The 23,602-nt window shown below is 45.3% G+C and overlaps 1 protein-coding gene across 23 annotated transcripts in view; it reads left to right on the forward strand.

The window, feature by feature from the left end:
- The window catches only part of FLT3LG (fms related receptor tyrosine kinase 3 ligand), a 676,457-nt gene extending 671,107 nt beyond the window's left edge, over nt 1–5,350 (forward strand). For all 23 annotated transcript variants that reach the window (XM_078655107.1, XM_078655105.1, XM_078655115.1 and 20 more), the window contains one exon: nt 3,822–5,350. In XM_078655107.1, the coding sequence (XP_078511233.1) occupies nt 3,822–3,872 (51 nt within the window). In that variant the 3' untranslated portion in view covers nt 3,873–5,350. The remainder of the gene's footprint in view (nt 1–3,821) is intronic.
- The last annotated feature ends 18,252 nt before the right edge of the window (nt 5,351–23,602 follow it).

The raw sequence follows: 23,602 nt of genomic DNA on the forward strand, positions 1-23,602 counted from the left end.
CCCAAGAACTTTATGCTCTCTGCCCCGCCATGGCGGACTCGTGTAGGCACAGCATTGAGGGAGAGACTAAGAGTTGGGACTGCAGGCACTGCTCTTCTAGACTTAGCGCTGGGAGGGAGGCGAAGGAGGCGAGCTCACTTTTGAACTGCTGCCTACTGAATTGTAGATCACTTAGATCACTTGGCTGGGCTGGATGAGGATTCTGCGCCGGAAATCCTCGAGGCACTACCCAGCGGTTATTCGATCACCAGGGTAGATAGGCGTTCCGGCAGAGGAGAAGGGATGGCGATCCCATTTAAACACACCATCCAATGTTCTCTAGAGCCGGTCGCTATTGCAGATAGCGAGGCTGGTCTTTTTACCATCAGGTTGGCCACGAATTACATCCTGAAAGGACTCCTGGTCTATAGACCCCCTGGACCTCCCACTCGCTTCTCCCCTAGCTTGATAGAATGTCTCACACAACCAGCCCTGCGATATGAAAAACTCTTAGTGCTTGGTGATCTCAATTAACTTTTTTATCTTGCAACGAACGTGGGGGCTCGTGAGTTATCTCAGGAAATGGCTACTCTGCAACTTATGCTAAAATCTGATTCCCCTATTTTCGCTAACTGGGATGCCATAGCTGTGAACCCACAGCTTCCTGTTTTATGGTAAGACCATTTCCTGGTTCCTTTCGCGGCGACTTTGCCCGGGTTAAAGGTACAGGAGAAATCAAAGAGGAAAATAGCACACCGGAAGTGGGCTGGCTTCTCTCAGGAAAGTTTAACAATGCCCTCTCCCAGGGTGGGCTGCCGGGGGGCTTAGATGCTGAAAGCGTATGTGAAAACTTGGATAGGCGTATTACGGAGGCACTGGATAGCACCGCTCCCTGGACACTAAAAATGCCGGAAAGAGTACAAAAATCTGTTCCCTGCTATATAACCGCCTTGAGAACTGCTAAAGCAGTTTGTAAGCGCATAGAAAGGCGGTGGAGGAAATAATTCTCGACCAAGGTGAGAAGGGAGTATAAAGTCACTCTGAAGAGCTATCATGTGCTCATCAGAAGGGCTAAGGCATCTTATTATCAGGAAAGAATCAGGGTGACAGAAAACTCTGCAAAGGAACTGTTTAAGGTTTACAAAGATATATCCTCCCTGGCGACAACGGCAGCACCAGCACCTGGCTCAGAGGAGTCATGCAACCGTGTGGCAGATTTCTTTGCAGATAAGGTGGAGAAGATTTACTCCACCTTCCCGGACTCTGCTCGAGTAGGCCACGAGACCTCGGAGGAAGCTGGGTACGTTCTAGAAATAGGATGTATAGATAAATTTACCACTCCCCCTCCAGAGCTCTTAACAAAAATCTGCATCAGTGTCAAGTCGGGCTCTCCTAGAGACCCTGCCTCCCCTAACGTGCTTGGAGGGAGTATTGAAACTCTTGAGCCGCGTATCAGACACCTCTTGGAGTTATCTTTGATGGCAGGTAAATGGAAGGAAGCAGTGGTCCTTCCACTACCTAAGAAACTGCACCTTAGCCTAGCCCAACACGATAATCTGCGTCCAATCACCTTACTTCCTTACTTCGCAAAAGTTGCGGAGAAGGTGGTAAACACGCAACTTAAAGGGCATATCAGGAAATACAATTTCCTTCATCCCACACAGTCTGGTTTTCGGGCCCTCCATTCAAGGGAATCGGCCCTGCTACTTGCCACTGAAACTATTAGGAAATATGCGGATGCGGAACAGACGGCTACCTAAATTCTGCTTGATTTAAGTGCCGCCTTTGACACTGTTGCCCACCATACTTTGCTGCATTGTCTGAGGAGAGGAGGTGTGTCTAGCATTGCTTTGAGCTGGATGGAATCTTTCCTGTCTGTGCGCAGTTTTCAGGTGAGGCAGGGCTCCCACTGTTCCAAAGTCATCAAACTTAAACAGGGGGTGCCTCAGGGATCGACCCTGATTGGTTATCCATGATTTGCAGATTTGATTTACTAGGTAAGTCCCTAGCACAGTGCACTGTGTGTGCCTTGTACCTGTAAATCAAATGCTGCTAGTGGGCCAGCAGCACGGATGAGTCTCCCACATGAATAGCCCTGCAACTGTATCTCAGACCTGCTACTGTTTTGCAGTGAATCTGCTTGAAGAAGAATCTTTAAGGGCCTGTGTGTGCTGGCTTCCTGTTCTGAAGTCTCAGGGACACAAATACTTCCCCCTGTAACCCACTGACCAGCACCTGGACTCCTCTGTGGACTCCTATTCAAGAGGTCGCCAATTCCAGTTCCTGGGCCATGAGCATTGTGTGGTTGGTGCTGCAAAGCAAGAAAAACAACTCTGATGCCGCCAGTGACACCGCGACCTGCATCGAAGCCGGGGGGCACAACTCCTGAAGTGCACAATGCACTACCCAGTCTGCACCACAGCTCCGACACCTGCAGTTATCGGCCTTCCCAACGCCAGTGCATCCACCCATGCCGCCAGCGCCAGCGCCTGCATTCTGTTACCGCGGAGCCGATAACAGATGAGGGTGACTTCACAAACTCTTCGACTTCGCATCGCCTCACCGGTATCAACGCCTCGCTGCCGATGGCGCCTTACTTCCCCTGTCCTTGATTCGACGCCTTGCCTCCTCACGGACTTGATTCCTCGCCTCCCTCATGGCAACCAGGTAACCAGTCTTGACCTCAGCACAGACCCCTCACCTCCACAATGCCACGCATCGCTCATTGACTTAGTTTTCCAAGGTACTGTTGTTTCAGGGGTTCGTATGACTTCAGGCCCTACGCCACACAATTCGCAGTCGGCGCCATACTTTGGATTTATGCCTGTTATGATGTCATAATAGCCTCAGTTGGAGCTATTTGTTTCTATAAGCTCTATGTTTGAAATAACTGTTCTAAAGTCATAATTTGATACATGTATTTTGGATTTTTGTCTTTTTGTTCTTGTTTGGTTTAGATAAAGATACTTTATTTTTCTAAACTGGTGTGGTGTCCATTTGTGTAGTTTTCATTGCCTTATTGTGTATTTTGAGTACAAATACTTTACACATCGCTATTTGGATAAGCCTGTCTGCTCATGCCAAGCTACCAAGGAGGTGAGCAGGGATTATCTCAAGTGTATAACTCCCTTACACTGACTAGAAGCAAGGGCATACCTCTGCCAACTAGAGACCCCCATTTCTAACATACTCATATTGACCTTTCTGGCCCCACACACCTCTTAGCTGATGTGCAAACCATGTTCCACATTTCTAAGCTCTCCTAAGCCTTACCCGCTTTCGTGTGAAAACTTGGCCAGTGCCTGATGTGACAAAGTGGATTATTAGTTGAAGTGGATGGCTGTTCATCACAAGTAATAATGTCACTGTTCATGTTCGGTCCAATTAAAGGCTTGAGTAATTTAAACCTGAGCTTCATTTGTAGATTAACATTTCTCCTCTCTGCTGATGTGTGTACACACTGTATGTACGTGTTAAGCATGCAGTATTGCTCTATGTGTTATACCATTTCTGGAGGTGTGCATTGCTATTGCCCAGGCTGTATATTTTCCGTGTGTGAGAGAAAATATGTACTTTGCCTGCCCTATACCTATTCCGCTTCTGTACAGGGGACGTTTTCACTGCTACTGCCTGTGCTGTGCCAGTTTTATGTAGTAAAGATGCTTGCATTGCTGCTGTGCTCGTCATACCTGCAGCACGAATGTTAATGAGGTTTGATAAAGCCTTTGCAGTATTCTATAGCCAAGCGACTGGCTTTCTAAATACTAGTTTAAAGCTAGTCATAAGGCTTGTTTTATTACTCTTCATTATCTGACAGTTTTGTTTTCTTTGAATCTCCACAGCATCTTAGTAAAGACACCCCCTCAGAACCTACCCTTGCACCTGACGTATAAGCCTTGAGACCGAGGAAGAAACCAAGTTTTCCATGGAAGGACAGCGGCTGCCCCTGCAAACCCGCTGCCGCACAGCAACCAGCGCCTAAACTCTTACTCAATTGAAAATGTACACTTGGCGCTACTCTGAACTTACTTGCCACGTGTCCCAAGCAGTCGTGGCAGAACCTACACCATCTTCAGTGCTTGGGCCCTGTTTGGAGAAGGGCTGGTTGGTTATCGCAATGAAGCCTATTGGCACGAACATGAGAGCACGAAAAAGGAAAACAAATGTTTACAGCAGTATTTTGGAAGTCAGTTTAGAAGCCGGCGCAGCAGCTACCAAATTCAAGCCCGGGCTGTGTTTAGATGAAACAATGCAAAGCCCAGTTCGTAGATTTTCAGTAGGACTTTCTGGGGTCGGTTTAAGTGGAAGGGTTTGCTTTAATTACTGCAGAACACTGGCACAACGTTCATTTACTGCTTCGCGATGGGAAAGTAGAACTCACCTTTATTAAAGTTTTTCGATGGCGATAGTTTGAGGTATGGATAAGGACAGTATTCTGAAGTACCGCATGTTACAGTCTAAACCAGTGAAGCTCTTTATTTTCCTGGTTCTGAACCATGGCCATACCATGGAGGGACAAAGATAGGAGTGATTTAATTTTTGGTACATGAAGCCAGCAGGCATTTTCTGCAGACCCGCCTTCTGGTATTTGAAACTCTTAATGGTGTGCCAATAATCCCTCTGTCGAAAGGCAACGTTGCACTTATTCATTCATCCTGCCATCCTGTTTTACATGGCTGAACAGTCTGTCATTACAATATTTAAAAGACCAGTAAGCTGCAGTGAAGCCTGGTAGCACAATTTGTAGAGGAAATTTAAATTCATCTTATGGCCCTCAGAAATCCTCTGGCTGTGACTGCTGAAATCAATTCACATGCCATGCCTAACAACACATATTCGTTCCTGTTGATGGTCTGTTTTATGAATGTCTGGCCTATTTTGAAATTGTTGTATTTCACACCACCAGTATTGGAAATACGAGTCTTAATAAAAGCCATAGAAAAGGTCAAGAAAACCGTGGAATTGACTCCAGAGTGGGTTACCCTACAGACGATGAACATAATTGTTTGCAGACAAAATTACTGCAGATCACAGGAATACCTGGCACCTACTTACTTACACCTTCCACTGAGGAAACCTGACTAAAACGATCCACCATGGATTTGCCTTCTAATGTGTAACCTTTTTACACGTCCCGCTAGCGTTTTAGCATGAGGATTTGCTGTGCTTGGTGAACCTTCAGTGCTTATGCCTTTATGTTCCATACCCCAGTCCCACATTATATATGTAGCTGAAGATAGACTCTGCAAATTCAACACTTTTGCTACAACATGTTCTAGGCTTATATTTGTATTAAGGTTTTCTCCTGACAAAAGATGATTCTAACTTGAGTCCAAAATGTGGGAGTATAGTAAAGATAATATTGTCGTGACTTTGGTTGATTCTATTCTGAGGGTTTAACCTACTACCAAGATCATGCATCTAACTCCGTATCTGCCTTGTCATTGTCCCCCTGTGTGGGGAATCGAAGAGAGTGAGTCAGTGACTGCACATTGGAGGCAATGCTGATCATCTCTGCATTGCGTGAGTTAACAGCTATGATAACCCCAACCTTTAAGTTAATCAAGGTTGCAGTCCCATCATTTTTTGAGAAAATAATCTAGGCAAGGTTTAAGAATGATGAGTTGCCGTCAAGATAACGATACCCTATGAGGTTGACCACCATCCTCGTTTTTACAACCAACTCTCCCTCCATTTCCTATACATATTTAGACCAATGGGTGAGTAAATTGAATACTTCAAAAATGGGTACTAAACTGGATCTTTGTCAGGTGTGACTAGAAGTTAGGGCCTTACATACCTTAATTGTAGGTAAGATCACATGACATTTCACCCAGATATTCTCAATGTTATCAGAAGCAAAAGTACCTTCTAAGCCCAATACAGACTCTGCTCATGTTGACAGCTTTGGAAATGCCTACTATCCACAAAAAATCCATTCGGTATAATGAGATAAACTATAATGGAGTCCCTTTTATCAATAGCAGATGAAAATTACCCCATGGTTAACTGAACCAGGTTTATTTTTGTGCCCTGTGTGTAATGTTAAAATATCGGGGAATCTAACTGCAACCCTTCAAGTTATGCAGGTCAACGTGTTTCTCCCTTCCTGTGTAGCCAACTAAGGGTTTAAAGCAATCGACAGGACCTAAATCCCTCCACTAGTCTACCTATTAACAGCCTAAGAGTGAATGGGGTCGACGTTAGGTGTAGTCAACTCAGAAGATGTTTATAGAAACATCAGAAAGGTATTAGACCTGCACTTTGATGTATATCCGGTCCATGTTAGAGCTAATGTTGACATAATCACCAAAAATTCAATTTGTATTGTGTGCTCTATAAATGGTTATTAGGGGAGTGTCCTCATACATAGAGTGGTCTACCTTAGATGATCACCAAGCTTGCATAGACATACATGTCTAATATATAATCTGAGCTTGAGACAAAGTCTAGGAAAAAAATGTTTCTTGGCAAGTTCATTCAGAGGGTAGCCTAGTCTCCCCCATGTGTGTGTTTGCACAAGTGTAGGTGGGTGGATAGCTCCAACTAGACCCAGCCTAGAAACAGTGGTCCGTAAAATGTTGATCGCTCATTAAGAGGTATGTGAATCTTATCCATAGTAAAAAAATGAAGTGTACATGTATTCTGTTGCTGTGTTCTGGTGTGGGCACACATTGCCAGGATAGTGCAATTTACTGAAATCAGAAAGATTTCCGATCAGGCTCAAGAATAGCTGCCAGATTCGTAATCTGTCTATCACTACTCTATACCAGCCACTGGTGATCGCAATGGACCTCATTCCAGTTCATCATTCTTCTCCCACTCTGTATTCCTGACATGGGCCAACCCTATGCAAATCAATCCCGGTCCTACTATTATAGCAATAGTGTAGACCTGCTGGGTCCCGCTTAATTGAAATACAAGAAATGCCAGTGAGTTGCAGCTTGTCTCCTTTCAAGCAGCGAGGACGGAAAAAGCATCTTGGAATATCTGTTGCCCTAAAGATATCTACTGCATCATAAAACAAAGTGAAAAAATGAATACTTCTCCACTTGTGATTAGTTGACTGCTTTGTAGTCCAACATTTTTTATGTTGGTGGGCATTCATTTGATTGTTTTGGAGTTCAGTGTAGAGATAAAGTTCAGACGGGAAAGCCCATGTTATTTGCGATAAGTTTCTTATTTGAGACCCTCCATATAACCTTATAAATGTTTCAGCTGTCTGCAAAAAATTTGGATCACTCTTAAAAGTCCTACTGAACACCATCTCCTCCAAGCTTGGCAAAGACTAGCACAACATTTTCCAAAATGTATTAATCTGCTTTGGTTTTGGCAAGGCAAGCAAGTTCTGTTCAGATCTGTCAGGGGGAGGGACAAAAAAGAGCCTTCACAAAGGTTTTTTTTTATATTTTAACTTTGCAGTCTACTACAGAAAACAATGGCTGAACAGAATTACACCAAACGAGCTTGAAGATCAAACTTCACTCAAGGAGGTGCCTTTGTTTGATTACTGACTGTAACTTCACTTAACTGTGATTTCACCAATTATAGTTAGCAAAGCTTAACCTGCATCCCCGCCATGCACTGCTTATGACCTCCAATATTACATCACTCATGACATGGTCTATGACATCATTTATGACATCACTCATGACATCTTAAGTGACATCATCCAATGAGTGTGTTAGTTATTGTTATTGTTTACATACATAGTGGCAGGTAGCTACCATATTACCTTTCTACCTAATTTTGTACAGCCTGTGCCAAGCTAATGTGTGTAAGTGTTTACAAAACGCATGTGCCTGTAATGCATCATATTTAATTTTCCGTAGTCGTCGTCTGTCGGAGCCCCCCCGACCCCCCCCCCCCCCCCCCACCCCCCCAATGCTCTTATCTGCATGGGCCACTCCTGGTTACAGATAGTATAATCTTTAGCACCTTCAGACCTTGGTTTTATTAAATTAATAATGTGTTGGTTTTTTTAAACAAGTATTGCATAGAGTGTTAACTGTTCTTAGTAGGTACTTTTAAATACTCTGTGGTGTATATCCCATGAGAGCTTCACTGTCTGAAAACTGTGGTGCAGAGTAAACTCTCTCCATAGAGTAAACACTGTTTACAGTACCTGCTTTTCTACTCCTCCACTTCATTTCTCAGTGTAGGTCTGGTGACTGTGAGGGGTTTATTACAGAAGAAAGCTACCCGTAGTAAGGCATTCATTTTGGAATAGAGGTTGAGTATCTTGAGTAACTTGGCTTTCTCTGAACAGTTGTATATATATTGCACACCATGTGTATTAAGCGTTTCTCATATATCTGTGGTTGATAGTTAATGTGAACTAGGCTACCTGTGAAGTGTATGCTATATGGTCCGTTTTGCACATGAAACATGCTTGCTATACCTAAGAGAGTTGTATCTGTGATTGCATTAATTATGCTTTATATTTTTCTGAGCTATTTTGTATTTACTTTTAGGCCTCTAATGCCATATTAGTTTATAGAGTAATGTGTACAAAAGAAGCTTGGATAATGTCATCAGTGAAGTCATTTTAGATCTCATAAATTATGTCATGGACCATGTCATGAGTGATGTAATACGTGAGGTCATAAGCAGTGCATGGCAGGAGCACACATTATGGTTAGTGCTGCTAACTATAACTGGTGAATTTCTGTGTTTTGTTTGGTTCAAAACATTAATTTTGTGACATATTCACCTAACTATCACATTACTTTTATCTTTGTTTTTTCAGTGAATTTCTAGGGGTTGTTTTGTAAACAAAAGCAGATCTTTTTATCACACCTAACTATAACGTTACTTTTAAACTTTGTTTTTTCCAGTGAATTTTTCTGGGATTTATTTTCTCCGTAAAGTAATATTTTATCACGGTATATAAAGCCAACCACCCCCTCCCCCCCATTCACCCTCTGGCTGTACACAGTGGGTTGATTGCTGGGCTTGCAGCAAAGTCCCCTGCCCCCCAACAAGCAGCCAATTACACGTTGTGCACAGCCTTCGGCCCTGTTGCCAGCCCACCTGGAGACAGCCTACCCTCTGGCAGCCAACCTCACACTGTGCATGGTTTTTGGTTGTGCATGGCGTGGGTTAGCCGCAGGGCCGGCCTTGCAGTTATACTCTGATTCCAACTCCCCGCAGGCAGCCAAACCTATGCGGCACACAGCCTGCAGCCATGCCCGTGGACAAAACCCCAGCAGGCTGCCAACTCCACACCGCACACAGCCTTTGGCATGCAAAGCATAGGGTTCATCTCTGGGCCGGCGGACCCAAAGCCCTGGGGTTAGAACATATGTATTAAGGGGAGGGGTTGTGCCTCCCCCACTCCCTGACCCTTAGTTGGCCCTGGGGACCCATCTCCCGGGGCCAGTTCCAACAAAATGAAGTGGGGGTCATGTGACCACCCTCTCCACACCTTAAAAGGCCCCAGGGAGCCAATCCCCCCAGGCCAAATAGAATTAAACAGAGGAGGGCATGCAGCCCTCCATCACCTGAGCTTTATTTGGACTCAGGGACCACATTACAGAGGACTAAACACAATAAGAAAGAAGAGATGGGACGTGTGCCCCCTTTGCCCAAGCCTTTTTTTGTTTAAAATAGGTGGGGACTGAATGGCCTTCCCTCCTGAGCCTTATAGAACCCTGTGAACCCATCCCCCAGGTCCAAAGTCAATTAAAAAAGGAAACTGTGTGCTACTCTCCTCCTTGAGTTTTTTAGGTTCTCAGGAACCGCTTCGTCTGGGCCAAATCTATTTTAAAAAATGGAAGACAGGTGGGCGGCACCCCTCCCTGAAACTTATTAGGCCTTAGGACCCCATTCCCTGGGACCAAGTAATTAATAAAGGGAAGAGGGATGCCCAGCCACCCCTGCTGAGCCTAATTAGGCCCTTAGTGCCCCGTCCCCCTGGCCCAAAATGTAAATAAAAGGGAGGGCAAGCAGCCCCTCTCCGGGAGCTTTCATAGGCCTTAGGACCCCATGCCCATGGCCTGTACCTTTTTGAAAAGGAAAGGGGCCAAAGACTTATCAGGCCCCTGGGCCAAAGCCAATTATACAGGGGATGGGGCGTGTGGCCTTCTTCCCAAAGCCATGTTGGGCATCAGGTTCTGCATCCTCTGGGTCAAATTTAATAAAAAGGGGGATGTGCATGTAGCACCCTCCCTGAGCCTTGTTTGGACCCAGGGACCACATCCAGAGGGGCTAAGTAATTCATAAAGAGAGGGGGGACGTGTCCCCAATCCCCTCCCTGATCCTAATTGGGTTCCAGACACCCCAGCCTCCAGCCCAAACTATAAACAAAAGCGGGTGCAGAATGTTTCCGGACCCCCTAGGATCGGATAGGATTTTGTCCCAATTGTGGAGGTCCCCAAATCTGCCCCCAGCCGGGTAGAAAGCTCACTAGACACTAGGGATTTTGCATTTCGGGCAATAGAAAGGGGCACAGGTGTTGCAGTCTGACATTAGGCCATACTCCCACCCCCAAAAGAAACAAACAAATATTTTGTCCTTCCCTCAGGGCAGAAAGGGGGGTTCCCTAATTTACCTCTGGGGGGCAAAAACTCCACTGGATTGCAGGAATATATATTTTTTTTAATAAAATAATGGCATGGGTCTGGTCCATCCTGACATCAGGTCCCATCCTCACCTCTAAAGCCTCCACAGTCTTTCTGCTCCCCTGCGGACTAAAGCATCCCATCACAATAGCAGGTGAGAGGACATTTGGTTGTTTTGGGCAGCGCCTCAAGACCCTTACGGGTGATTTGCTGCGCTCTATAAATGTCTGATTGATCGATCGATTTTACATATGGGCTAGGGAGTGGGTTAAATCCCAATATCACTCCACTTGCCATGGTGAATGGCTGAAATTTTGGGCTTTGATAGGCCACCACCCTGGGAAACCTACCAGACCAATACATTTATGAGAACAAGACACCCTGGAAAGTACAGGATGGTGTACTGTGCGTGGATCACACTACATTTTCTTACCTACAATGCCCTGCAAACCTCAAACTTCCCCTAAACTCACACATTTTCATTACATTTCTGTGACGTAAAGTTCTGGAATCTGCAGGGATCTAGAAAATTTGCATTGACCTTGGTTTGATCCATTCATGATGCAAGCATGAATGGATCAAACCAAGTGAGGCAGCTTTTTTATTGGGTATTAATGGGTGGTAGGAGTTTTGTGGATACCTGCTAATACCAGAGGTTTCCATCACAGAAATATAAGTAAAATGCGTGATTGCAGGTAAAGTTTGAGGTTTCCAGGGCATTGTGGATAAGAACAACCCTTGTGAGATTCACAAAAGGCACACCACGCTGGAATCCCCTAGTTGTCTAGTTTTCAAAGAAGTCTGTTGTTGTTGTGTTTCCCTGGGTGGCAGCCGAGCCCGGCTGCCCCCCTTATCGCTCATCTCCCCAGTACCGCTATAGGGCCTTTTGTGTCACGGTCTCTTGGCCCATTCACACAAGTGGTGTACCGTTGTTATTGGGAGACAAGTGCAAACTCTGGTTGGTCAAAAATTTGTGGATCCCTACAGATTCTGAAGGAATTCCTCACAGAAATGTGAGGAAAATGTGAGTTTTTAGTCAAAGTTCTAGGTTTGCAAGGGTGTCTGGGCATGAGAATACCTAGTGTGAGCCACGTAAGTCACACAACTGTGGATTTAACTGCGTGTAAAGTTTTTAAAAATGGGCAGGTTTGCTAGTTTTACCTAAGTGCTGGCTTTGCTAGGGTCCCAAATCTGCAGCTACCCAACTTGGAAAAAAGGGTCAGTTTTCAGTGATGAAATGTGATATGCTTATGTTAAGTTTTAGGGCCTTTCCTGTTGTGGACACTGTTAGACCTGGCATCATTGGCGTGAGTCTCCCTTCCATTTCTGCTGATTGCCTCCTCTGTGTTTGATACGTTTTTGCTGGTTATATGCTTTGGTCACCGTGCCACTGCTATTCAGTGCCACAGTGCAAGTGCTCCCTATGTTAAATTGATGTACTAATTAGTGATTCCATGATTGGGTTATTTGATTTACTTGTCAGACACTAGTACAGTGCAATATGTGTGCCCAGGGCTTGTAAATCAAATGCTGCTGGTGGGCTTGCAGAACTCGTTGTGCCACGCACAGAAGCAGCTTGCAAAGTGTGTCTCAGGCCTGCCATTGCAAGGCCTATGTGCAGTCTAGTACTGGCACCCACTTGCCAGTCCCTAATTTTCCCTTTTCTTCATATCAGACACCCCTAAGGTAGGCCCATGGGCAGGGTGCATTTAAGTATAAGGTAGGGCATGCCCTGGTATGTGCAGCATGTCCTAATAGTGAAGGACAGCCATTTTCGTTTTTCACTATTGCAAGGCTACCTGTTCTCCATAGTCCAGAATGGGCAGTTAGATTATTACAGCTTATAATCATAACTGACTCAGGGAACATGGTAGACATTCGAATTTAGTATGCCTAAACTCAGAATGATAAAATACATCTTTTAGTAAAGTTGGTTTTAACATTCTGTGTTTGAAAATACCACTTTTAGAAAGTAGGTATTTTCCTGTCTAACTATCCAGGCCTGCCTCTGCTAGGTTGTGTATTCCTTGTAAGGAGCTTGAGTGACAGGGCTGGGGAATTCCAGGAGACAGAATGAGTAAGCCCAGTGATGAATAGGGAGATATACATCTAGATGGGAGGGAGGAGTTGCACCTGGGACCTGAATAGGGATGGGCCTTCCCTCACTATGCTGGCTCTACCCCCTGGGGTGCGGCTGATGTCTCTGCCCTGCACTGTGAAAGAAGTGGGAAAAGTGAAAAAGTGCTCCAGGGCTGTGCTTTCCCTCCAGAATGCTGGCTCCACCTCCTGTGGGGCGTCTGATGTTTCTGCCCTGCACTGTGAAAGGAAAGAAGGAGTCATGTAAACTGAGTGCCCCAGAACTGATTTGGACTGGGCAAAGGCCCCTCTGCCTTCAGAGAACAAAGAGAAAAGCAGTATACATATTGGGACCCAGACCCAAGAACTTTAGATCACTTCTGGGAAAAAAACAATCCTTTTGCCAAGGAGAAGAACCAAGGAAGCTGCAGGAGTTTGGACTGCCCCTCTGCAAGTGTGCTGTTTGCTGGGTTGGCCTGCAGTGGTTTCTTTATTGCCAAGGAAAAGGAGAAGGAACTTTTAAAGGACCTTTATCAACTTGTGCTTGCCTCCTGCTGAAGTCTCAGGGACAAAAAACTTCATCTCCAGCTCCCCTTTGAATTTCCTTGCTGGATATTCTATCTGCAAAATTGTGTGTGTTGCTGGGAGCTGGAAGCGCGACGCAACGAGAAGAAGCGCAGCTGTAGTCATCGCATCTCCGGAGAAGCATGGCGTCGCCGCATCTCCCAGGAAGGGTGTCTTCATCGAAGCTGTCTGCTGTTGTATCACCGGAGAAGCGTGACGCCATCGCATCACCGGAGAAGCGTGTCACAGGGCTTGTCGTGGCTCCAAAGTACAGACTCGTCGCAAGGCTGCCAGTGCATGATCGCATCGTCGTTGCATCGTCGCATCAAGGGCGCCACCCTCTCACATTGCACCAGGATTGTTGCATCGCATCGAGGCGCCATCTTACGCATCGCTCCCGGGCCGCAGGCCGAGAACCTACGCATCACCCCCACACCGGTATGGATCACGACGCATCCCCTAATCTGCGTAAGCATTGAGGCGCGACGCATCATCTCCCCCGGAGCACAGAACCGACGCATCTCCCTTTGCGAGCCTATTGTTTACTTTGCGTTATGCATCCAGGTACTTTTGTGAGTACTTTGTCTCATTTAACAGCAACTTGAACTAAGCAGCTTTTACCATCTTTAAGTCAATCTTAAGTACAGTATTGTGGATTTTTGTCGTTTGTGATCTTGTGTTTAAGTCTATCTAAAGAATACTTTTTTTATAAAACCTGTGTTGTGTCCATCTGTAGTATTTTCACTGTATTACTGTGTATATTCACAAATGCTTAACACACTACCTCTGAGATAAGCCTGTCTGATCGTGCCAAGCTACCAAGGGGGTGAGCAGGGGTTATCTAGGAGTGTAATCCCCTTATCCTGACTTAGACGCAAGGGTCCCTATTTGGACAAAGGTGAATGCCATTGCCAACTAGAGACCCCCAGATCTAACAGACACTATCCACACAAGTGAGATACCACTTTTATCTCAAGACTTGGGGGACTGTAGGGTGCAGGACATTTTTCGCTAACCACAGATTCCAGGTGTTTTCTTCGCATCAAATGTGTCTTTTTACTTGTAGTTTCGTTAAAGTCTGAGATTTTCAAGGTCTTCTAGGTAAGAGAATCTGTTGAGTCATGCAAGTTTCCCCACCCTGTGTTTATTTTTGAGACGTGTACGTTTCTAGGTTTCTCGAAGTGCTGCTGAGCTAGAGCCCAAGATCCATAGCTACCCAACATTGCAAAAAAGGGTGTGTTTTCAGTGGAAAAACGCGATGAGTCCATGTTATGTTTTAGGTCTTTTTTTATTTGTATTATCTTTGTGTTTTTAACCCCTTCCCCCAAGCCCAGCAGACAATTCATAATACATTTTACATATATGTAGCAGAACATTAAAGAATAAATTCCTATGCGTACAAATAACTGAATATTTTGTCCAAAAACTCAAAAAAATTGTAAACCGTGAACAATTCATCAAGGGGAGAGCAAATATAATGCCATAAAGTGACTCTGGCGCGTAACAACCTATAATCTGCTAATACTATGCAAGTAATTCCTAAGCCATCCAGCAGAACCAAATTCATATTCCTGCGCCCATATTGTTACCTTACAGGTACCCTCAGACATTGAGGACATCCACTCCATGATAGGAGCCCACACCAGTAATCCTTTATTCCTGGCAGATTTATTTTTCTGTGGATACACAGCAATTTCAATGCAATAAGTGGCTAAAAGCCGCGTCAACCATTGATGGAACGTAGGAGGAAAGCAATCCAGCCACGCCGATGCTAAATACAATGTCAATAATGTATTTTCAACAAACATAAATGACTGAACGTGACTTGAGACTAGTTTATTATGAACTACTAATAAGATGGTTTGGGAGTTACAGCAGTTTGTATCAAGAAATTCACTAATTTCCGTTTCTAGCTCTACCAAAGCAGGGAACCCTGCAAACACATGTCAGGTCAGCACCATAAAGATGACACCGTAGACCCGCCCCACTTTGCATTTTTCGCTAGGGTAAATATAAATTGAAACAGGTTTTAAAATGTTGGACTTGCAAGTTTGCCGACATTATTATACAGTGAGCACGATCAAGAGAATCAACAAACACATTATTTCCTGACTGCAGCTTCTCTTGCCACCGTCTAGCATGTTTATCAACATCATTTGGCATCAGACTATTCAGTACCCAATATAATAACCCTATTGAGGTCTTCTTCCCAGTAATCATCTCTACGAGCCCAGTAATCATCTCTTGAATTGCACTCATTTAAAATAGCAAAATTCTATTTGCCGCAAAAGCCCCACTCCCTCCCTCCCTCCCCCACGCCTATTCGCCTTTCAGTAGCTCATAAGGGTAGGGAAATTGTTAGCTGCTGTTCACATTTTCTTAAACCTGCAAAATATTGCCATCTGTTGGAGTTCAGTAGCCCAATAATATAATCTAAAGTTCGGAACTGTTCAACCCCCTTCACTCTCTGGGAAGGGTCAAGTACTTCAAAGCCCTTCTGGGCCTAGAATATGCCCATAAAAATCTTGATGTCATTCATTTGATTGCCTTAATCCCTTCCGTGCTGCCGTCATGAGTTACGGTGGCCGTGTGCGCACGACGGCCTTGGGCTGTCCGAGCCACGCCCGCGATTGGAATGTCTACCACCGCAGCAGAATTCCCGCCGCAGCCAAGGTGTTAAACCATTGATTCCCCTTCATAAGGGGGGTGGCCCTAAAGAAATATAGGATTTTAGGTTAAAGAAATCATTTTTACTATGTTGCTTCTCCCAATTAGGGAAAGCCATAAATTATTAATTCTTCCTAATTCCATGTTTGTTTTCCCAATCGGCGGATTTCTCTATCCCTGCTACAAGATTTACTCCAAGATAGACCGCATAATCGACCACTCACCTATCCTCAAGTTGTACATTACCATTAATAACTTGAGTTTTATCTTGATTTAATAAATATCTGGAAAAGCTACAAAAACGTCAGCCTTCTGTTCGATCTCTCTCAATGCGGTCCCTGAACACGGGGTAACGAGTACCAGGTCATCAGCGTATGCCAACATTTTAGTTTCCCATCCCTGAGAGCTTAATGGTGGGATTACTGGGTTATTCTCTATCCTCTTAATCAGTCGATCAATGTGGTGAGCAAATAAAAATGTAGAACATGGGCATTCCTGCCTTGTACCACGCTGTATCACAGCCGGCTCTGAATGCCTCCCCATCAGCGCGATCTTAGCCCTTGGATTGCTATACAGCGTTTTTACAAACTTAATAAACCCTAACCCTTCACCCACTTTTTCCATTACCGCCCAGAGGTAAGGCCAGGAGACTCTATTGAATTATTTTCTGCATCCAAGCGTATTAAAGCCATGGGTCACCTGTTATTGTGGCTGCATCGCAAAAGATGATAACCCTGCAAATATGATCCATTATACTCCTCTCAGCAATGAGTCCATGCTGCATGGAGGACACTATCTTGCTAATTACACCCGATAGCCGCATTACCAGTATTTTAGAATAGATTTTGGCTTCGCTGTTCATTAATGTGATAGGCAGATATGAGCCTAATTCCTGCCAGCATTTACTTTTCTTAGGGAAGCGCTATGTTTGTGAAAGCCCAAGAGTTGGGTGGATTTGAGCTCCTCTGAACGAGCAAGAAAACATCCAGCATGTGTGTTTTTGAGACTTTCTGAAAATGTCATATAAAGCTCCCCTGTAGTAAAATCCATTCCAACTACTTTCCCTAATATTAGGACTGAGATAGCCATTAAAATTTCGTCCAACAAAAATAGTTGATCTAAATACTCATAGTCCTTTCTATCTAGTTTTTTTTTATAGGAAACCGAATCAAGATACCCCGACATATCCCCGGCTGGCGTTCCCGCTTCATCGGTATACAGCAGCAGGTAAAACCTTTGAAAGGGTCGTATTTCTTCCGGATCAGAACCCAATCCATTTTGAGGGTCCCAAATTTCCCTGATCTGGCCTTGTACTGCTTGTTGTCTACTTCGAGTAGCCAGGACATTGTAGAAATTATGTCTCCACACTATGTATTTATCAGCAGCTTTTGTTGGAGAAATATCTATTATTGCTACTTTAGGATCCACCACTTTAAGTTGCGCAGACACAATCGCTACTCCCCTCGTCAGTGCATCTATCAAGTTGGTCTCTGCTAACAATTTATTATATAGTTCTAACAAGTATGATTTTTCGTCCTTTTGATTAAACCAACTAAACCGAGATGTCTCATCACGAACAGCGGCCTTAAAAGCTTCTCAGATCATCCCAACAGGGGCACTGCCTAAATTGTCGACCTTAAAAACCGGTATCTATTCCCGCATATGATTGATATATTCATCACCCAATAATAGAGCTCGTTTAAAGGACCAACTCTGGCATGAGCGAGATGGAAGATTCTTTACTACAACCAAAACTATTGGATTATGGTCTGACATTACCCTTGGATATTTCTTAATCCAATAATCCTACAGCAACACATGTGATATAAAAAAATAATCTAACCTTGCATGTACCTGATATGGTGCTGAATAAAATTTTAATCCTGGATCGGGGGTACTTTTCTCTGCCCAGATATCTGCTAACCCGTGGGTCAGTTCCAAATTAATCAAAGATCTAAAAACTTTAGGCTTGCAGCCTTGGTAGTGTTTGGTACCTCCATCTAAAATGTCCCTAGTTAGATTGATATTAAATTCTCCTTATATAATTATCTGAAGTGGCAATAAGGCCAGCTAATTATTTAACCATTTAAACACTGCGGGATCATCCATTACTGACCCACACATGGAGCAGAGTGTACGGGTCCCATTGTCATAGCAGCACTCCGTAATTGACCATCAACCATACTTATCCGCACTAGAAAGCTACAGCCTCCCTTCCTCGCCAGAATTCCATCCCTGTGTACGTGTCCCTTGTGAAGTATAACACATTTTCAGCTGGTTATTTAAGCCACAAATGTTCATTGTAGCAATTTGCAAATTACACATCGGTTTCAGTCAGAAAAAACACACCACAACATGTCTATTGAACAATTTCATAATCTTCCTACCAAAATGCTGCACAAAAAACGTTCTGACTGATTAGGTTGCCCACCCACCTTCCCCCTCACCCTCACCCCCATCCCATTCCAACCTCAACCCAGGACCCCACCCCACAAATAGCACCCGCTACCAATTACACCACCAAGCAAACAGGTAAAAAATGACCCTGTTAATGCCACCCACTAGCATACAACCACTGCCCCTCCCCGCTCCAGCCAAACCCAAAAACAAAAGGCCATTAGTAAAAAGATATCGAAAAATGAAAAGGAGAAAGAAACTAAACACTTAGAGGGACGTGTGGACCTACTCACAATAACCTAAGATCCTTCAAAACCCATGAAAAACATATGACATTGGACACCATCAGATATTTAAACCATCTGAAATATGAAATTGGACACAATCAGATATTTAAGCCATCTGAAATTGATACCCATTCAAAGCAGTGTCTTTAAACCTGCCCGGGCCCACCAGCAATCTCCTTTAGATATTCCTGCGCTTTTATCTCTGAAGTAAATGTCCGAAACATTACTTTGATATGACCTGGATTCATCAAAAACACTTCACAGCCCAGTCCCTGATATGGCATAAGCCAATGCCATAAGCGTCACCTCTTTTTCATTGTAGCATGGCAGACATCAAGGCTGGCAAAAAATGTATGGCCTTCAAATGACCGTTTAGCCTCATTCCGTGCCTTATCGACTATCGCTTGGTAGAGAAGTAAGTTGCCCAAAAAAATAAAAATTGATTTCGGTTTCTGTGGTTGTTCAGCTTTTTTTGTTTTTCATTAGCATCAATGGAAACCGATGAACTTGTTGCACTTCTGATTCCCAGTCCCAGTGGGAGGGATGGGGAAAGGCCCCCTTAAGCAAGCCCAGCATGAAGGACATGATGTAATTCCCGTCGATTTTTTGCTGCTAGGCCTAAGAGCCTTAAATTATTTCTGCGCTGGCAGTTCTCAAAATCTACCAGTTTCCAGAACACTACGACCATTTGGGGCTCATGCATATCATGGTGATTCTTCAAAGTTTCAACGTCAGCCTCCAGCGCTACAGTCCATTCTTCCATGGAGGTGACTCTCTCAGCCATTTCAGAGGTTGTTCTGTTAACCTTCTGGATTGCCCCCGTAATTTTTGGGTTGCCAAGTGGGCCATCTGGTTCTCAGTCCAAGTTCCACCTTGCATCTGGTTTAATGTAGTACAGATAACCTCGAAAGAGGGTATATCTGAAGTTCTGGAGCCGCCCGCTGTCACTTTTTGAAGTGTGCCACTTGCACTAATTGTATCCTAATCATAAAACTATTGGGTAGCAGAGTAGTCCCACTTTAATTTACGAGCAATGCTTACATCTGATTCTTGTCCTGTCCCACTGGCCCTGATCTTCTCTTTCAGTTTTTATGGGATTGCAAGAATTTTGTAGTGACTGCCCTGCCCAAGCTACTGCTAAAACTAGCCCCAGAAGGTCCTGAGACGGACTCCACATCCGTCAATCCATCGTTTGAACCTGAGATCAAAGTCATCTGTTTTTTGTTGTTGTTAATACTTGATTCGTTTTTGTTGAAAACAAATATGAGACTAATTCCTTTGATATGGCAATTACAGACAACATACAGTACAATTCCAATAGTTATCAGGCAGGTCATATCTAATGGCATCATGTTATCAGACCACACTTCCCAACGCCCCATTTCAAACACCCCAACTCTGCACTGCCTTATAGTTAAATCAAGGAGTTGCCAAACGAATGGTCCCCTCACCGCATCAGTATGGAACACTCCTGGCATTTTGTAAAGATTATGCCCAACCCCGTGCCGCTAGTCAGCAAGATTGTTCGCCCTCAACTTTTGGCTTTAAACTTCAGTGGATGTAGTATCCCTTTCTCTGGTGGCATATATATTTTGAACTACGTGGCAGGAGAAGGTCACTGAAATTCTCCGTTTGCGTGCTACAGTACAACATGTCGCTCGACCACTGAGCTATAGTAGGGGTCGGGTCTTGCAACCAACACATCGCTACCCTGCGTCTAGCTAGCAGCAACCCCATATCAACCAACCTACGGGCCCCTTTTGGTATCAGTTTGGAGTAGCCCAACAGTGCCAGTGCAGGCTCCGGGGAGAGTGCCAGATCAGCCACCTGTCCCAATTCTTTAAAGTCTAAGTCCCAAAATGTGGAGATCCCAGGACAAATCCAGGCCAAGTGGAAAAAATCAGCCATCTGTTCGCTGCAGCGTTCGCAATCAGCCCCATCCCTTAAGCCATACCTACACAGTCTCTCCGGGGTGTAGTAGACCCAATTTAAATATTTAAAGTGAATCAGTCTGTGTCTAACATTTAAAAAAATGTGCTTCATGCTTTCGCAGCAATATTTCCACATAACCTTGTCTATGTCCCTGCCCACATCTCTCTGCAAAGTCAGGCGGGCTTTTGTGTAGTGGTTTTCCCTGTAGGCCATGGACAGCTTGTATATTTTAGATACTATCCGGGTCGGCGATTCAGTTTTGATTAGGGGTGGGCCGCAAATTCCGTTCCGCCTGCAGAATTTATGAAATTTCGGCAATTCTGCCTGAAATGCGGAATTGACAAAAATTCGGTGATCCGCGGCAGAATGGAACTCGTGTGCAAATATGCAGGGCAGGATTCATTCTGGCACAATGCTCCTGTCACGAAAATTAAACCTCAACAGGATATAAATAAAGCAGGTGCCTGAGTCGCAGCTCAAACTCGGTAATGCATTAATCAGGCCTAAAAATTTGTGAGCCCGGTCGAGGCTGGGCTGGTGTGCTTTCTCCCCAAATCTACCGTCAATCATTTGCTGTGATGCGTGATGGAGGTCTTTGCATCCATGACTTTCTGGAGCGCAATCCCCGTGTAGTTCCTGTGAACAAGAGGCTCTTTCTCCTCATCTGCTGCCCCTGATAGGTCTCTGACCTTTTATTAACAAGAGGCATGTGAACTCGCATAGAAGCCCTGCCCTTTTGGCCCCGCCCCACACACACTAAGGGTATGCAAGTCTTCCCGCCCTTTACCCACTATAATGGATAGCTCACTCGGCGCAGTGTTACAAGTTACAAGGGCACTAGACAGAAGACAAGAAATAAATCTCTGCGAGCACGCGGAATTCCGCGTGCTGGTAGAGATTTTTTGCCGTTTCGCTGAACTTTGCGTAGCGCAGCTACGCAAATTCCGCCCACCCCTAGTTTTTATAACATAGGATAAGGAGGACAGCTCCAGTGGTTCCGACAAGTCACTACCCAGGATAGGCAGCAATGCTCTGTGGAACTGAAATTTGGTAAGGAGGGTTACAACAGACTCTACGTCCTCCAGCTCATCCCAGCTCTTTGCAGTGCCTCCTTCAAACAAGTTCCCAACCGTCCACACCCCTATTGAATTAATCGCTTGTGTAACCCCCTTTTCCCTGCACGGGGGCAGCCAATAACACCAATCCAGCGGTGTGAGCAGGGAGTACAGAATGGCACCTGCCTTCAGCTTCAGTAGGTGGTGCCAAGCATGTTTTGTAGCATTCACTAAGTCTAGTATCCCCGTCCTACGATCCGCAGGTGTAAACATCAGAGCCAGCATTGGGAGAGGGGAGGCCACAACTCTCTCTATATACATAAGTGGGGGGTGTCAGGTGAGCCGTGCATCCAATGGTAAGCATGCGCGCTATGTGCTTTTCTGTAACATAGTTCCAGATCTGGCGCACCCAGCCCCCCATATACTATGGTAAATTAAGTACGTCCCATCTGACCAGCGCCTGCTTGCCTACCCAGGCCAACTTGATCATCAATGCTGTGAGCTGCCGAAAAAAAGAGCAAGCGAGAACCAAAGGAATATTAGTGCAAAGGAACAAAAAACAGGAGAGTATCACCATTTTCATAATGGAAACTCTGCCCAGCAAGGACAGTGGCAGTCAGTCAGATCCAGCCTTCTACTTCATCTTCTAATTTGCTTACCGCCATTCCATAGTTTACCCTGAACACTACCTCCGAGTCCGTATGAATCTTGATACCTAGGTATCTCACCGATTCAAAGTCATCTGTTACGAGAAAAATCTGATAGACTTCTAGCTGCAGATTCCTTACCTTTGAATTTCCCAGGCGTTAGGCTGGATCTGAAAACTTTTGCTCGAGCAAAAATGCTCGTGCCATTGGGTGGCTCCATTCTGCTCCGCATGACGTCTTGGGCATCATTAGCGTTGGTTATGATGTTGCGATCAGCTATATAGGTGCCCCCCACCCAGGCTCTTTCTGCGCCATTTAAGTCTGATCCGGGAAGAGTTAACCCTCTGTCACTTTTTGACAGACCTTTTTTGACTTTTTGTCCACTTCGGGATTTTTTTCAACATCGTGTACATGGATGTCTTCAAGACCGGATTGAAACCATGTGGTGCCTGTCACTGTAGGATGTTGGTTACTGACCCCCACCTCGTCTGACTCTAGTGTCTTGAGTGCAACCACAATTCAAAGTCGTGCTCGGACTTTCGGGCTATGGCTCCGAAGGCCTTGCTGGAGTGGGCTGTAAATCTTCTTCCAGCCAGAAAGACTCTGCAAAGGTCCCGGTCTCAATCGAAGTAGAGGAGGTCGCCGGACCGCTCCCGGAGCCCCAAGTCCTCATCGTCCCACTCGAGGTCATCTGGGCACTCTGGGAAGAGTCACACGAACAAGTCGAAGCAGACTTCATCGTTGCTTCGACTGTCGACCGCCGACAAACAAGGTGGGGAGCACCAACGCTCTAGGTACAGTTCTGCGGAGCCAGGGTCAACTTCACGCCTCCCTCCCTTTCCGGGAGCCGGAGCAAACCCCGCTTAAAGGAAAGATTTGTACGAGGCCATGCACTACGTATTTGAGCGGACCCACGCCTCTGGTGAGACCGCGGGGTCGGCACAGACCCCATCAGATTCGACGCCTTCGAATCCGGCCATGGGGCCGGTGGGGCCTCAGGGATCCGATCCCGGATCTAGAATGACACCGGTCGTTCCAAAGAGATATTCCCAGACGTCAGACCTGAAATCGGTGCTGCCGGTGGTCACTGGCGTTGCCAGCCCCATCCTTATCCCCGATGACACGTAGTCGGAATAACGTCGCTCAATGCTGATTCGGACGTCGACAGAACCCAGGGGTTCTCTGTTGTCACCTGAACAATTTGAGGATGTTTTAGGCTTGGGAGAGGAATGGGAGGGGGTCTATGGACCCTTTTGTGTAGAAGTGTGGCTCAATGGTTGGAGCGGCAGACCCTGATGCAGAGGTCTTGCCCGGGACCAGGGCTCAATTCCCTGCCTCGATGGGTCTTGGGCTCAAAATTCCACGGACCTGATAATTCTCGCCCCGGTGCCTATTCCAATCATGGAGTCCCACTCTGCAACTCTGGGCAATAGCTT

The sequence above is a fragment of the Lissotriton helveticus genome, chromosome 7 (genome assembly GCF_964261635.1).
Source record: "Lissotriton helveticus chromosome 7, aLisHel1.1, whole genome shotgun sequence".
NCBI lineage: Eukaryota > Metazoa > Chordata > Amphibia > Caudata > Salamandridae > Lissotriton > Lissotriton helveticus.